Below are 16,055 nucleotides of genomic sequence, written 5' to 3'. Positions count from 1 at the left end.
ACCCGCTGAGAATCGTACGATTTTCGGCGGGTTTGTGCCCTGCCCATAAGACAAATGCCGCAAGCGCACACTGCCCGTTCAGCATTGCAGTCATCGGAAGCCCTCAGCAGGGCGGGCATGCGATTATCGCAAGTACGATCTGCCTGTACGTTTTTTTAATTACCTTACAACAACCATTGCAAGACGAAAGTCTTGTGATGGTTCTAAGGTGTATGGCCAGCTTAAGAGTAGTAGAGGGGAGGTATGTAGGACCCAGAATCCTCCTGAGGGGTCTATTCACTAAGCTGCCGAAGGCAGCCGAGTGAACGACCGACCTGAAAAGAAGTGAGCCGAACTCTGTTCGCTATTCACTTCAGGCTGGTACGGCTGATTCCAGCCGTATATCGGCTGAAAAACTCACTGCTGTTCGGTCTATTCTTATAGATGCCGAACAGCAGTGAGTAAATAGTCGAATGCCACTGGGTGGCATTCGGCTCGGCTGTTCTGCTCGGTCCCTCTGTGGGACCGAGCAGAACAGAAAAATAGTTATAAAAGTAGAAAAAAACTATAGAAAACGATTGGGCGAAGCTAGCAGTGACAGCTTGCTCCGCCCAACTGTTTTCTATTGGCCGGCGGTTCTGCTGCCATCAAAAAAAATAAAAAATGTTGCCATAGGAATGCATTGCTAGATTGCAATAGCCAATAGCAAATTAGCTATTGCACCCGCCCTCTGCTGCTGTCAATCACTAGAGGGGACCTGATGGAGAACTGAATTCCTTCTTTCCTCCTGAATAATGTGGTATCCACAGTGCTTTCCTTGCTTTCCTGTGAAAAGGTGGCTACTTCACATGAAAGATCCCATGGAGCCACCCATTGATGCATGCTCCCAGAATCCCAGAAGAAGCTACAGGGTTCTCACAATGCTCCCTGGCAACCTGGGAGCATTGTGTACTGTGGCTCGTGCACACCGTGCATGTGAGATGGTGCTATAAATTATGGGACATGATGTTGAAGGAAGTGGTGGAACTGCCCCCCCCCTCCCCCGGGGCCTGGGCAAAAGCTGGGGAAACTGCGCTCAGGGACCCAAGGCCACTGCTGGGATAAACTTATCATTTTCAGCTGAATTAATCATCACTGATTTATTTTGGGGGGCAATTTATTGTGAGGGGAATTTATCAAAACTGGAGCAGACAAAACCTGGAGCAGCTGTGCATGGCAACCAATCAGCTTCTCTCTTTCATTTTCAAATATTAACTGAACAAACTGAAGAGCAAAGCTGATTGACAGTTTTGAGAACCCCCCCAGAACTTTAAGTAATACTTTACTGAGAAAAATGTTTGAAATACTGTATTTACTGTGTATGTATTAGGAATTATAATAGTCCTTCAATCCCTCTTTAAATTGCAATCTCTTAGAGCAACAAATGACCACCTGTCAGTCATTAACATTTAAAACAATCTCGTCCTGAGAGGGTATTGGAAGCTGCCTCTGCTTCTGAAGATGCTAATTTCCAGGCAGTAATGTCATATACCCTTAAATTTAATTACATTGTTACATAGTATTTGAGGTTGAATAAAGACACAGGTCCATCAAGTTCAACCTATTGCGTGTGTGCATGTGATTCTGCATGTGTATGTGTGTGTATGAGTCCATGTGTGATCTTGTTCTTAGGTCTACCTGTACCCCTATATGTTATGGTCTCTGCGGAAATCGTCCAAATGCTTTTTGAACGATTCAACACTCCCAGCTGAAATCACTGCTTGCGGCAGCGAGCAGTGATTTCCAGACCCTAACCGCTCTAACTGAGAAGAACCCCCTATGCCCCTTGTGCTGAAATCCTTTCTCCACCAATGTTAGGTGGTGGCCTCTTGTCTTTGTTATGGAGCCTACTGTAAAACGTTTATTGCTGATGTTACTATCACCATTGAACATCTTGTACATGAAAATGATATCCCCCCTTAATCTCCTCACTTCCAGCGTGAACATGTTGAAATTTATTAACCTTCTCACAGCTTTGGTCTTTGGTCCTTGGTAATTGTTACATGATATGGTACAGTGAATAATATTTAAAATATATCCAAGGACCTCACATGAAGCAGTCCATGCTACTCCAAGATGAAAAAACACACTTTCAAACTTTCATTTCAGCAGAATCATAACAGCGTTAATGTTTTTCCTATAATATTCTGAGATGGAACCTAACACGGGGGCATCTGAAAGGTAACCTTGTTCTCAGAAATGGTTATAATTGTTCAAGCAGTATGAAAGGATTCTATCATGACACGATTTCAGATCCAAAGTACTATTTAGAGATTTGCCTTTCAGCACCATGGACAGTGATTGCCTGGCAATAAATAAGAAATGAGGGCTGAGGGTTGATCTGGAATGTACACTAAGATAGCAACGATATTAAATATTATTTAAGCTTTTCAAGCAAGGTAAGTTGATCCAGTATTATACAGTTTATATTCTTCACTTGGGTTACACATGCAGGTTGTAAAGTCATGTATAGATTGCTCTTCATTCACTGTAACACTTTCAGCTGCTTCTGAAGAACATTGTTCAAGTATACTTTAGCAGGAAAAGTCACACCAATGTACAAGTGCTTATTAATATGTCTGTACTGTGAAGTATATAATGTTTGTATCACCTCCTTGCAGTGCTGCACATTCACAAGTAGATTGCAAGTGTTAAAGTCCCTAATACACTGCCAGAGCTCAATCTTTCAAGGTGAAATTGTTCTTTATATCTCTTTTAAAAATAAATGTTCCATTGTTTTCTAATGGTTGTAAATGCTGAAGCTTTAATAAACTGGATATATCTTTTTTAACAGTTGTGAAGTAAGTGTATGAATGTATAAGAAGGTAGAAAAACAGCAAACCACTAGATCTTAGTTGGAAATGTGGAGATGAAAGCTAACACATTTAATATATGCTGATATCTAGTCAAGTCTATCTCAAACATCACATTCTCAAACAATTCATCCCCACACAGCTACCTCCTCATGTATAATTTCCCCCTCCTCTTTCAGATTGTAAGCCCTCAGGGGCAGGGCCCTCCTTACCATCCTGTCTTGAATTGTATTGTAATTGTAATGTCTTCCTTACATTGTAAAGCGCTGCGCAAACTGTTGGCGCTATATAAATACTATGTAATAAAAATAATAATAAGTCTATGCATGCATTATATGTTCTGTGAAGCTGGTGTGCTTCTACAGTGTAGTATATTTTATTTATTTATTACAGCTATTTATATAGTGCCGACAATTTACGCAGTGAATGTTCACACCGGTCCCTGCCCTCAAGGAGCTTACTGTCTAAGATCCTTATCTCACATACATACAGGGCTGATTTAGACAGGAGGCAATTAACCTTCCATCATGTCTTTGGAGTGTGGGAGGAAACCGGAGTACCCAGAGGAAACCCACGCAAGCACAGGGAGAACATGCAGATAGTGTGCAGGATTTCAACCAGGGACCTGCAGTGCTGCAAGGCAGAAGTGATAACCACTACACCACTGTGCTGCCCCATATTTTCTGTATATTGACTGCACAGGGGCTACAACTATTTTGTGACATGTGTAGGATTAAGGCAGATGAGTATAGGGTACATGCAGAATAGCTAGAATGACCGTGAATGCTCAGGGCCACCAGCAGGTAATAGGCTTTCTCCGAGGTGGAGAATCTGCAAGTTCCCAGTTTTCACCTGAGCTTCTGGGGATGGAGGGGGGGTTTGAAATGTATGCAGCAAGCACAGGGCAGAGCCTGGGATGATATTGCGGATAATAACTATAAGCTAGTCCGGCTGAGGCAAGGTACATGTTGCTAGCTCATGGCCAGGGTCAGACAAATGCAGCAGATTCAGTAAGTAGGACGCAACCATAGTTGAAGCCAGGGATAACCAAAGCCAAAATATAATCAGAGGGCATTGCCAGGGGTATCCACAACCAAAGATTAAAATCAGAGTAAAGGGCAAACATATAGCCAGGAAACACAGCATGAATTAAAGGGTATTTATGGTCAAATGCTAAAGAAAATATGTATTTCTATATTGAGTTTCAATAAGTCCTACCCACTACTAATAGCTGTATCGATCTAGAAATTGTAAAGTTACTTAATGAAGATGCCCATAGGATGCACTTTTTCAATGCACAGACACAGTTTCACTCAGCCATGTGAATATACACTTCTTTGTATCACCACTCTCACAATGCCTGCTGTGTGAACTACAGTTCAGCTCTTTCCACCTCTCTCACAGTGAACACAGGAAACAAAAGAACATTATTATTGCTTGCTGGAAGCAATGCATGATGGGATATGTAGTCTTGAGAAATCGGGATTACATCACAACAAGCAGCAGAAAAAGTGATGCAAAGCACACTGAGAATCCAGGAAGTTGCTGAAAGTGATGGGCAGGTGGAAGGCAGCACTCACTACATAAAGGGGATTTTTTTCAAATGAACTTTGATTGCATTATCAAAAACAACTGTAGTATGTATTCCTATTACAATGCGGATGTTATAATAGGATGGTATATGCTGGGATTTTACAACTCCTTTAAAGAAAAGTGAGTTCAGGTGATGTTAGGGCTACTGAGATCAGCATCTAAGGTCAACCCAAAACGACACCTCTACAGGTTTCCGCATTAATTACTCAAAAAGTGAAATACTGCCCCTAGCGGGACTATCCTCCTCAGCGTGGGACAACTCCTCAGCCTTTGCAGTGGCGCGTCGGGACATCACCTACCTGGGAATCAAAGTAGGTAAAATGCCGCCCACGATATATAACTTGAATTTTCCTCCCCTTATAGACAAGATAGTGCAGGAATTGGCGAGAAGGAGGGGTTTGCCCCTGTCGCTTTTCAGGAGAATACACTTAGTAAAAATGACAAGCTTTGTGAGACTACTATATCCCTTACAGACAGTTCCTTTGTTATTGAAACATAAGGATATTCAATGTCTCAACAAGGCAATGGTTCAATTCATCTGGTGCAATAAACGCCCAAGAATAGCTTTGAAAAAGCTCTGGCTCCCGAAAAGCGAGGGGGGTTCAAATTTCTCTAATGTTGGGCTATATAACTTAGCGTGTATACTGCGCCATGCTGCAGACTGGCTCACGGAAAGCTCGAGATCCTCCAATATGGAACTGGAGGTGGCTCTGGTACATCCATGGGACTTGCAAGCCATACTGCATTGTAAATTGTCAAAGCTGCCAGGAACACTGTGCCATCACTTGTTAATCAGGGATAGGGTCTTGGCATGGAAGGTGGTTAGACGCAGGCTGGGTCTCTCGCCTTATATATTTCCAATGTGTCCGCTACTCGGAAACCCCATGTTCCCTCAGGGCAATGATTACGCTGCTTACAAGTTATGGCGTAGGAAGGGGCTTACACATTGGAAACAAATGTTTCAGGACGGTACATACCAACCTGCACCTTTCCCAGCATTGGCAAAACAGTACTCATTGCCATCCTCCCACTTTTTGTATTACTTACAAGTTGACAAAACATGGCCCGTGTTCTCCAGTGACCCCAAAGTACTATTTGCCTCTACGTTCCTGGAAGTCCTTATATCAGGAGGGAGATACTCTATATCAGATATCTACCCAGGGATGCAGCTAACTTACGGGGCCAATTTGTCATCCTCAAATGTCAAAGACTGGTCTAAGGATTTCCCGACTCCAAACCTGGTGGAGCACATTGTGGAGGGATACAATATGGTGCACAAATTGGTCACTAATGAGACATGGAGGGAGACCCAATTTAAAATCATGCATCGGGCCTATGTGGCAAACTTACTCCCGGCTGGAGCAACAACGCAACACATAATATCACTGTGTCCAAAATGTGGACTCCCACGCCCCTCACTGACCCACTGTTATTGGACGTGCCCCCTCAATGGCGCAGTTCTGGGACTAGTGTTAACGCATATATCTCAAGAGTCCTGAAGTGGACCCCGCAAATGAACCCGCTACTATATTTGTTCAGCGCCTCCGATTATTCAGCGGTGGAACCTCACTGCTCCACCCACAGAGGCAGAGACTGGTTGCATATTTGTCTATTGGCTGCTCGGAGGAGTATAATGAGAGCTTGGAATACATCCTCCACTCCGCCAATCTCCAGTGTCATTATGGAACTGAAAGTCTTGTTTAATCGGGAAAAACTAGGCACTGAAATGCACGTTGACGCACTTACTAAAAAATGTTTCAAACGTTGGAAATATTTCCTGGAAGCAACGTATGATGGCACGGAGATAGCATCAATAATGCAACCCTTTAAATACTCGGCATGGTATCTCAAGACGAACTTGACGAATGACCTAGGGGTCCTGGAAGTGCCTTGACAAGCAATGGTGCTGTAGATAATTCGCGATTGTAACTAGACTGAAATATTCCTAGGAGAACTTATCTAAGTAATATAATAGCATACAATAACTCATGTGAGTGAGGCAACCAGCTTGGGAATGTTGGATTGTTAACATTGGAATTTTCTGGTGCAAGTGTTGAGATCGCTATAATTGATCTTACGTTGTGTAAACTGTATACCTTGGAACAATGGGTCATACCCCTCAGTTTTGACCGCAAAAACAGAATAAAGTTTGTTTAAATAAAAACAAAAAAACAACACCTCTAAAAAAACGGAGTTCAGGGCTACTGAGATCAGCAACTAAGGTCAACCCAAAACGACACCTCTCAGCTCACCTGCATGATAATTCCACCATAACTGCATAGAAACCTGCATGCATTCAAAGAGGTTTTTAATTGTTCATGGCGTGGCATTAAAGCACACCATTGCCTTCAATCTACAACCCACTGACATCTGTTTCTACCTCCATTATTATCTGCAGATCTGCAGCAGTTACAGATTTGTTGATGGAAGAACCTAAATGAGTGACGTGATCTCTTATTAACATCAAAGTATAATGATGCAACTATGCTATCATCAACAACCGTAATAATACAGCGAAGAGCATCCATTGCCTGGTATACATCTACCACAACATCTACTACATCACCTAGTAGTACTACCATTACTAATAATAATAATATTAATAATGACATTATTATTCATAGCAGTCCTATTATTTAAATACAGCTTTATAATACAGCATTACAGTATAATAAGCCAACTGTGCTATCATCAACCACCATAATAATACAGTAAAAAGCATGCATACATCTCATCCATTGCTTGGTATACATCTACTACAACTTCAACTTCTACTACATCACCTAGTAGTACTACCATTACTAGTAATAATGATATTATTATTATTCATAGTAGTCATATTATTCAAGTACAGCTTTATATTACAGCATTACAGTATAATAAGCCAACAGTGATATCATTAACCACCATAAGTAAATAAAACATGCATACATCTCATCCATTGCCTGGCATATGTCTACCACAACATCTACTACATCACCTAGTAGTACTACCATTACTAGTAATAATATTATTAATAATGACATTATTATTCAGCTTTATAATACAGCATTACAGTATGTTAAGCCAACTGTGATGCCATCAACCACAATAATAATACAGTAAAAAGCATGCATACATCTCATCCATTGGCTGGCATACGTCTACAACTTCTCCTACATCACCTAGTAGTGCTACCATTACTAGTAATAATATTATTAATAATTACATTATTATTCATAGCAGTCTTATTATTCAAATACAGCTTTATATTACAGCAGAACTGGTTCTGTACATCTGATCTTATTTTAATCACCTCTCTCTAATGTAATGTATAAAAACATAAGACTGTTAATAGAAAGACAAACAGAATGTGAACATGTGCAGTTTTCATGATTGCATGTCAACCCCCTATTCCTACAAATGGCAGTTTGCTTTATGCGTTCTGTGTACCGGCTTGCCTGACCACTGTGACCAGCCTCTATGTATCCCTGGTAACTGTATTCAAATGTTGGCATCTCAGATCTAATTATATTTTTACCTGATCCTGATATTTTAAATCAGTGGTTTTCAAACCCGACGCTCTAATAGCACTGAGGTTACAGTATAATTCCATTTAGCCAGACTGTTCAATTAAAAACACAATCCCTACATCAGCACTTGCACAATATGTAGGTGTGCACACACATTGCTAAGGGAATGATTCATCAGACTCTGCAGAGCGTGTTACCGACTGCCTCTAATTTGCCTCAAGTAGAATTGTCCTATATTATTATGGAGCATGATAGATGCCTTCTTGTGGCTTCGTGCCAGGTACATATAGCTATTGTAATTAGTAAAAAGAAAAAAAAAGTTTATTATCCCTTATGAATATTCTGTCTGTTTCCATGAATGTCTTCTGTAATGTCACCAGATAATCACAGTTCATATATAACAAACATGTCAAATGTTTATTTATCTAATGGCTTAAACACATAAAATAACCAATAAAAATAAGATTGCAAGCTTGTTATATTTTATACTTGTGGAAGCTCCTTAAAGGATCATTCCTCCCAAACACTAATATTTCAGCTCTTTTACAGAAGCTGGTGAGTGCCCCTTCACCCGCAGTGCGATCGGATGCGTGCCAAAACTTAGCCTGCGTTCCGTTCCACTGCAAACGCAAAAAATGCTGCTTACTCTATTTTTTGTGTTTGCAGTGGAACATAACACAGGCAAAGTTTTGCCACGTGTCTGATAGCACTGCGGGCGGGGAGGACGTGGAAGCGGTGCCATTGAATTCAATGCACTGCCATGCACCCTCCCGCCCCAGAACGCAGGGGGAAGTTTTGTTAGGGATTGCAGTGCAATCCAGCAGCTACCGCTCTGGAACGCACTGCATTTGGTGTGAACAAGCCCTTGGAGTTTCATAAGCATCCCAGAGACTGACTCAATCTTGAAAGCTCCACTTATAACTAAAATATCACTTTTGAACAACCTGACCCTTTAATCGGCAATAAGCTCAGCTGTATATTTTCGTTGCTACCAATCAGGCCTATGCAGCCACTAGGAGGCATGTTGACCTATTTCTTTCCACGGAAATGTTTCTGTATAGTTTGGATTTTTTTGCTTGCTATGAGACTCACCACTGTATTTCAATGGGATTGAGGTTGGGACTCTGATTTGGCCATTCCCACAAATGAGGTATACACATCTGAAAGTCGCAGTGACATCAGAAATCCTGATTTGCATTGTTATTCCAGGTCTGCACATTGAGAATGTGTTAAAGAAGAACTCTAGGGCAAATACAATCTTAACCTCATCTGGTCCAGCAAGGGAATGTCCCCCAGCATCCTCACTTCCTATACGCTGTATAGAAAGTGATGACTCACAGGACCTCAGACAGCTGCAGCAGAGGAGGAGCAAGGTTGCAGGGACTGGTCTAACAGGCAGCTGGGATCGTGGTTCGGGTGAGTATATTTCTGTTATGTTAGTGGGGTAGCCCCACTGCAAGGGTTAAGATTTTATTTGCCCGGAGTTCTTCTTTAAAACTATTGGAACATTCAGCCAACTATAAATTCCAGAAGGGGAGGTCAGCAATAGGCGCCTCTGTGTTCTCTCATTACAGGTGGATTGCTTCAACATTTTACATCTAACACAGAGGCCAAAGCTGGCCATACACTGATAGATTCGTGTTCAAACATTTATTCCAAAAATCTGTAAGATCTTTCATGGAGCATTCGATAACACCGTCAGCAAATCCCGGAGAACTCGCAGTTCGATTGCCATGCCGTTATGGTGAATTTTAACATTTCAGGATGTAAGGAAGCGATTCATGTATTTATGTGACTTTATTAACCTTATTATATCTTTACACCTGACCTATACAGAAACGTTTACTTGCCTTGCTCTTTCATACTTCCCCATATCAGATATAATCGTTTCTATGAAAGAATTTTCATGGCAAGGAAAGTTCTATTTCCTGTTTTCATAGATCAGGCGCATTACACAAGAACATTTTTTTCCCGAATGAGTAACACATTCCAGTTAGAATTTTGTTAGTTTAGGTATGAAACAAGAACAATTCTCCATCCTTCTCGTTCAAGTTTCCTCGTCACTATGGTCAAAAACGATCATGTATTTGACCTGACAAACCAGGGGTGTCCCTAGCCTGAGGCGAGGGGGGATTGGTGCTGCCAGTGGTACAATTCCTTAGGGGAAGGGGGGGTGGTGGAGGAAGGGATGCTGGTGGTGCAAGTAATGATTGGGTGGAATCCATCCAGCTGACGTCACTAGTTGCAAGGAGCTGAACAGGACACCGCTCAAAGTGTCCCAGATTGCTAAGAACTTGGCAGGGAGATATGTATGGCCATTACACATCTCCCCGCCTGGCTCTAAGCAACCTGGGACGCTCTGGCCAGAAAAGGGGTGGCAGACACACTACAAATATTGTGCCCCCCTGCCTGCCTTCCCCCCACATCAGACTGCCTCATTATAGGGATGATCCTGCCACTACCTATTACAGAATTGAACAAAGTTGCTGAAACAACTGTTTTCGAGTGAAATGGTAACTGTGTTGGCAAACTTAAATTGGAAGTAAACTGTATATAAGAAAAACTGCTGAAGGCAGTTTCTTTGTAGCAGAAGAGACGGTGTAAGTCCTACCTGCCTGTCAGCTATTTATTTCTCTATGCAGTGAGCTGCGCATGAACAACTCAATGCACAGACCCGGCATGCCAAGATTAAGTAACTTATGTGCGCATATTTAGAAATTACATCATGCCTGCCCAGTCAAGCAAGATGGAGAAGATGGCAGCAATAGAGGAGAGCAGACAGCACAGCGCTGGAGGCGATCGTTTGAAAGGAAAGTCGGCCATAATGTGCTCAAATGCTGTGCATACCAGCACATTATGGCAAACACCTCCGGGAGGCTTATTTAATTAATTTTGGTTAACCCCGCTTTACTTTCAATTTAATTGGTTAGCAATTGAGTCTTGATAGCGCTGGGCCCAGGGTTTGACAAAGGACACTATGTGCATAGACTTTGTATGTCATCTCTGTTTCTTTCTTTTCTTGCACTGTTCAGCCAATCAGCACGCAGTTGTTAATATTTAAACCAGCAATCCAAAGAACATTTCTAATTTTATATTTCAAGCCAATCAGATTTCAGCTGACCAAAGTCAAATTTAGTGAAACTCGAATTTGGTTTGGTAGCAGTGGGTAATGGAACTTTACACACTGCTCTATATTAAATAAGTCTATAAATGACAGCCCTTCGTAGTCCATAATGGACAAATACGGCACTTTTCCCAGGCAGTTGTGAAGATTGACATGTGCTAATAATCCGTGGGCTTGTTGGTATCTGTAAGAAGATGAAATGCAAGCCGAGGCTGCGCTGTAAATGCAAACGACTCTTTATTGTATTACTGGTAAACTTAATGGCAATCTGCAAGATGAGCTATTTGCTCGCCGGTGTTGGGTCAAATGTGAAGCGCCGCTCTCAGTTAGTCATGGTGTCATCTCAGGCACATTTTGTAAATACGTGTCATATTGCCTCGGATCCAAGCACACAGATTTGCACTGTCTGCGAGGGCCTGAGACGTAGTATTTAAACAAATCTGCGACGTACAATGGTAACCACGCGGGGTTGAGGGAACCCTGCCAACTTCATTATTTAAAATACCAAAGTCATTAGAGAAGAAAATATGTAAAATGTTTTAATGCAGCAATCTGCTGCTCCTGTAAGAATGAGTGTGCCAATGTCGTGTTGGTAGAGCTCCCTCTGCTTGCTCAACATAAGCATCTCCATAGCTTCTGAGCAAAGGAACACTGGGGGGAGGGCTGGAAAGACAGGAGCGAGGAGGAGGAGGAGGGAGAGAAATAGAGAGAGAGAGGGGCTGATTTCTCTCCAGCTGCACTGAGCTACCCAAATCACAGAAATAGACACAACGGGGAGGGGGCATGGAGACACATCTATCATTCTATCACCTTCCTCAGGACAACAGGGGATAAGACAATGCACATCAACAGGTAAAAAGACCCTTGCACATTTTTTTTACCTCATTTATTATTAAGCAATGCATACTGGACAAGTGCCACTGGCTATATTATCAATGAGACCAATGTATTTATAAATATGGAGAGGCACATATTAGAAATGATCATTTTAACATATTTCATTGAATTGTACATGTGCTTATTGTAAAGATCAATTATTCTGTCCTTGGAAACTGTTGTTTGAATGTCTGTATTTACTGCATAGGCCTCCTAGGAGAAGAAGTAAAAATCATGGTATATGGCAGCATGTGAAGTCTCGGTCTGTGTGCCGTTATCGGTCCTGATGCAGAAGGAGGAAAATGGATGTACAGAGCATATACAGAACTCTGTGAGTGTGATGCATCATGTAGTCATGGAATAATAGAAGTCCCAACATCATTCAGTCCTGCTTATAACAGATATTTGCCCCCACTCTGGATGGAGGTGTGATAAGGGGCTCGGGTTCACCATGCAGAGGCTGGGTGACCGCAGGACCACCGAGAACCAAAGTAATTTCTCAGTAGATCAAGGATCACCCTCTATGCCCGACACTGTACTCAGGATTGCCCTCATTATTTCTCTCCTTTGCCTGTCTCTCTTTGGGAACATTATGCTGCTGGTGGTTTTTCACCGCAAGCCACAGCTGCTTCAGGTAGCGAACCGCTTTATCTTCAATCTGTTGGTTGCTGATCTTTTGCAGACCGTTCTGGTGATGCCTTGTGTCATTGTAACCTCCCTCCCGGATATATGGCCTTTGGAACATGGCCTCTGTGGCGCCGTGGTGGTGCTCATGCACCTCTTTGCTTTTGCCGGAGTCAACACCATCACAGTAGTGTCTGTCGATAAATACCTGGCCATCATCCACCCATTATCCTACCCCACCAAAATGACCCCAAAAAGGGGGAGCCTGCTCATCTTCTTCACATGGATTCTCAGCGTCCTCCAGAGCACCCCTCCTCTTTACGGATGGGGCAAAGTTGAATTTGATCTCCAAAGCCACTACTGCAAAGTACTCTGGGCTTCAAGTTATTCCTACACCATCCTCAGCGCCTTATTTTCTTTTATCTTACCAGTGAGCATTATGTTGGCGTGCTATGGGATGGTGTTCCGAGCAGCCAGGAGGCAAAACGCGTTAGTTCATCCAGTTCAGGCAAATGGATGTGACAGGTCTGATGGGACAAGATCTGCTGTGCTAAATGCACTTGACAAAACAAGTCATCACAGACCGCTCTACCATTGCAAAGCAGCCAAGGTTATCTTTGCTATCTTGTCCTCCTACATAATCAGCATGGGTCCCTATAGCATCCTAAGCATTGTCTCCTCCTGTGCCAGTACTATCATCCCTAAATGGGTAGCATCTCTAGTACTTGTTCTCTTCTTCCTACAATGTTGCATCCATCCCTATATCTATGGATATATGCACAAAAGCTTGAAGAAGGAATTCCTCTTGCTATTGCATGGGTTTTTCTGCAAGCAGGTGCACCCTCAAAATGCCATAGTAGATAGTTACATTATACTCACGGATGGTCGAATACTTCAGTCTCATTTTTCCACTGGCCCTACAGTAAAATTCCTAGAAGAAGAAACTACCATATCTGTAATCACCGGTAAAAGCCTAAACAACCTAAAGATTAAAGACAGCAAAAGAGAGAGCAGTTCTGCCAATATATCCCCTGAAAAACAGTCGATTCAGCGAAAGATAGATCCTGATCTGCCACAACTTATTAGCTGCTAAACAATAGACAGAATGATGTTTCTATACCATGTAATGGATACGTTGGGGGTTTTTTTCTGTATTTAAAGTGGGTATAAAAAGTGTTCAAAGTGGATTTAGATTGTAATGATTCTGTGTGTGAATTTAACCGGTTTTACTGCTAACAAAAGGATGCAGTGTGAGGCATTGTGTTTCCTTTTTTCCCAGTGACAAGGTTAAATTTATCACTTTGTGGAGAGAAGATTTCTCCTGTCATTGTAGATGATAATTTTGTAATAAAAGAAGAAATTGCTTATTTAATGAATCAGATATTGTTAACTATTTGCAGAGTGATACGGGGAATCTGTCACTGGACTCGACGTTAGTAGGTGCCTGTAAATATATGGTAGAAATACGTTCTTCCATAGTATAAGTGCCAAATATATTTTGGGTTATTTTTCTTTTTGGCATTTTTACTGATAGATTGTAATCTGTATTACTTGAAGTCTAACATTCTCTTTGCAGCTCTCTGCTCCTATAACTTGTGCAGTCCAGGAGGTAAAGTGTTAATTCTGGTTCTGCCATTTTGTAGAGATGTACCAAACAGCAATTTGTCGGCTTTATTAACAAGGCAAAGAACAATGTGTGAAACACTGCTATCCAGTGAAACCAATCAGCACACATCTGTAATTATTTAGACTTCTCCAAATTGAGTAAAGGCGAGATGATTGGTTGCTTTGGATTAATGCACTGGTATCGCATTGGGCCTAGATGAGTGCAAGTGGTAAGTAACTTTTACCTTGCAGCACTAGGGTCCTTCAGATGCTACCCTGTACACTATCTGCATGGGGTTTGTATGTTCTTCTTGTGTTTATGTGGATTTCATCTAGGTAATAGTTTTTCTTCCGCAGAACAAAAACATGCTGGTAGGTTACTTGGCATCTAACTAGCTTTTATTTCCCACTCCATGGCTGATCCCAAACCTGTGCCAAGGACAGAGGAGGTCTAAAAACAGAGCTAAACTGTCATGAGAGCAACATGGAGGCTGCCATTGCTGAAATCTCTTTTTGAAAATACTAGTGGCCTGGCAGTCAGGCAATGCTGAATAATGCACCTAGTTCTAAGATAAGGTCTCCTGGTTTTATTATGGCTTTCATGATCTGTGCACATGGTAGGGGTCAGTGATCAGGATAGTAGTGATGTCAGATAATACCTATACCAGCCAGGCAAATCGCAATATGAGCAGAAGCTCAGCAATGGCAGTTCCCATATTTCTCTTCTGAAGGACTATTTTAAAATGCTGCTGTTGCCTATAAAGGAAGGCAGTAAATACTCACTTTTCCCAGTACTTGGCCACATAATACCACTGTGTTCACAGGTTTTCATCCCCCAAAGTGTGAAGCCAACACTAATCCAGGTCCTTCCAGCTCTCAATGGTTTCTCCCTCTGACTTCACATCACCACTCTCTCCTGCGGTGATGTTAGGTCAGAAGGGAGAACCAGTAATCGCTACGGGGGACCCAGGAGATTGACACTCCAGCAAGTGACAATACTGATTTCTTTTACAGCAGTTTTAACAATAATTTTTTGGCACTTTAAGAAATAGCAAGACATTGCAGCCTAATGTGCTCAGTAACACTGGAAGGAACTATGAGCAAGAGAGTATAAGAACAGCCTCTATAGATGTGGTGAAAGTAAGCTTAAAGCTTTACTTTTCGTTTCTTGAAACTTGCTTATATCAGGACAGAAAACCAAACAATTTTTTAAACAGTACTTTTTACCTTTCCTGTACCAACTCTTGAAGCATCTTATTCTTGGGGGGAAATGTTCCAGTTTGCTTGTTGCCATGGAAGGAATTGTTACCATAATACATTGACTTCAATTGAGGCAGTTGTGAGTAAGGTGTTAATTCTGTAATACCTGTGGTCATGCAGGCTGCAGCTTGTAAATGCTGGTCTGCCATGCAATGTATACAGCTGTGTTTCCCAAACCTGTCCTCCAGTTACACCAACAGTGTATATTCTGCAGGTCACCACTCATATACACAGGTCGAGTGATTAGCATTTCAGCAATGTAATTAAGCTAACTGTGCAGATATCCACAAAACATGAACTATTGGTAGCAGTTGAGGACAGGTTTGGGAAACAATGGTATATAACAGGCTTAAAAAAAGATTAGCAGGGCTATTCACAAAAGGGTGAAGAGTTTGGAGAGGGCAGGAGAAGTGAACAATCTAGGACAACATAGTTGATTTGGAAAAATCCTCCAATTCAGCTCACTTTCCAAATCATCTATGTTGTCCCGGGCAGGTAGATGTTTTCTACATTTAGCCCTGCTTTGGGCAAGCAGAGCTAAAAATGCAGCAGGTAAGCCACTGCTTGTTTTGTACAAGTGATCTCGGCAACATTGTATGCAGCCTGCAGGTCTCCCATTCTCCATGGTGT

The 16,055-nt window shown here is 41.9% G+C and overlaps 1 protein-coding gene across 1 annotated transcript; it reads left to right on the top strand.

Annotated features, from left to right (window-relative positions):
- Positions 1–11,771: 11,771 nt before the first annotated feature.
- Positions 11,772–13,932, top strand: GPR101 (G protein-coupled receptor 101). The gene is made up of 2 exons (XM_018555051.1): positions 11,772–11,912; positions 12,145–13,932. The coding sequence occupies exon 2, from the start codon at positions 12,388–12,390 to the stop codon at positions 13,651–13,653; it is 1,266 nt and encodes a 421-aa protein (XP_018410553.1). The 5' UTR covers positions 11,772–11,912; positions 12,145–12,387; the 3' UTR covers positions 13,654–13,932.
- The last annotated feature ends 2,123 nt before the right edge of the window (positions 13,933–16,055 follow it).

This window comes from Nanorana parkeri, unplaced genomic scaffold, assembly GCF_000935625.1.
Source record: "Nanorana parkeri isolate BGI_ZX_2015 unplaced genomic scaffold, ASM93562v1 scaffold182, whole genome shotgun sequence".
Taxonomy (NCBI): Eukaryota; Metazoa; Chordata; class Amphibia; order Anura; family Dicroglossidae; genus Nanorana; species Nanorana parkeri.
This window is presented reverse-complemented; position numbering and strand designations above follow the sequence as displayed.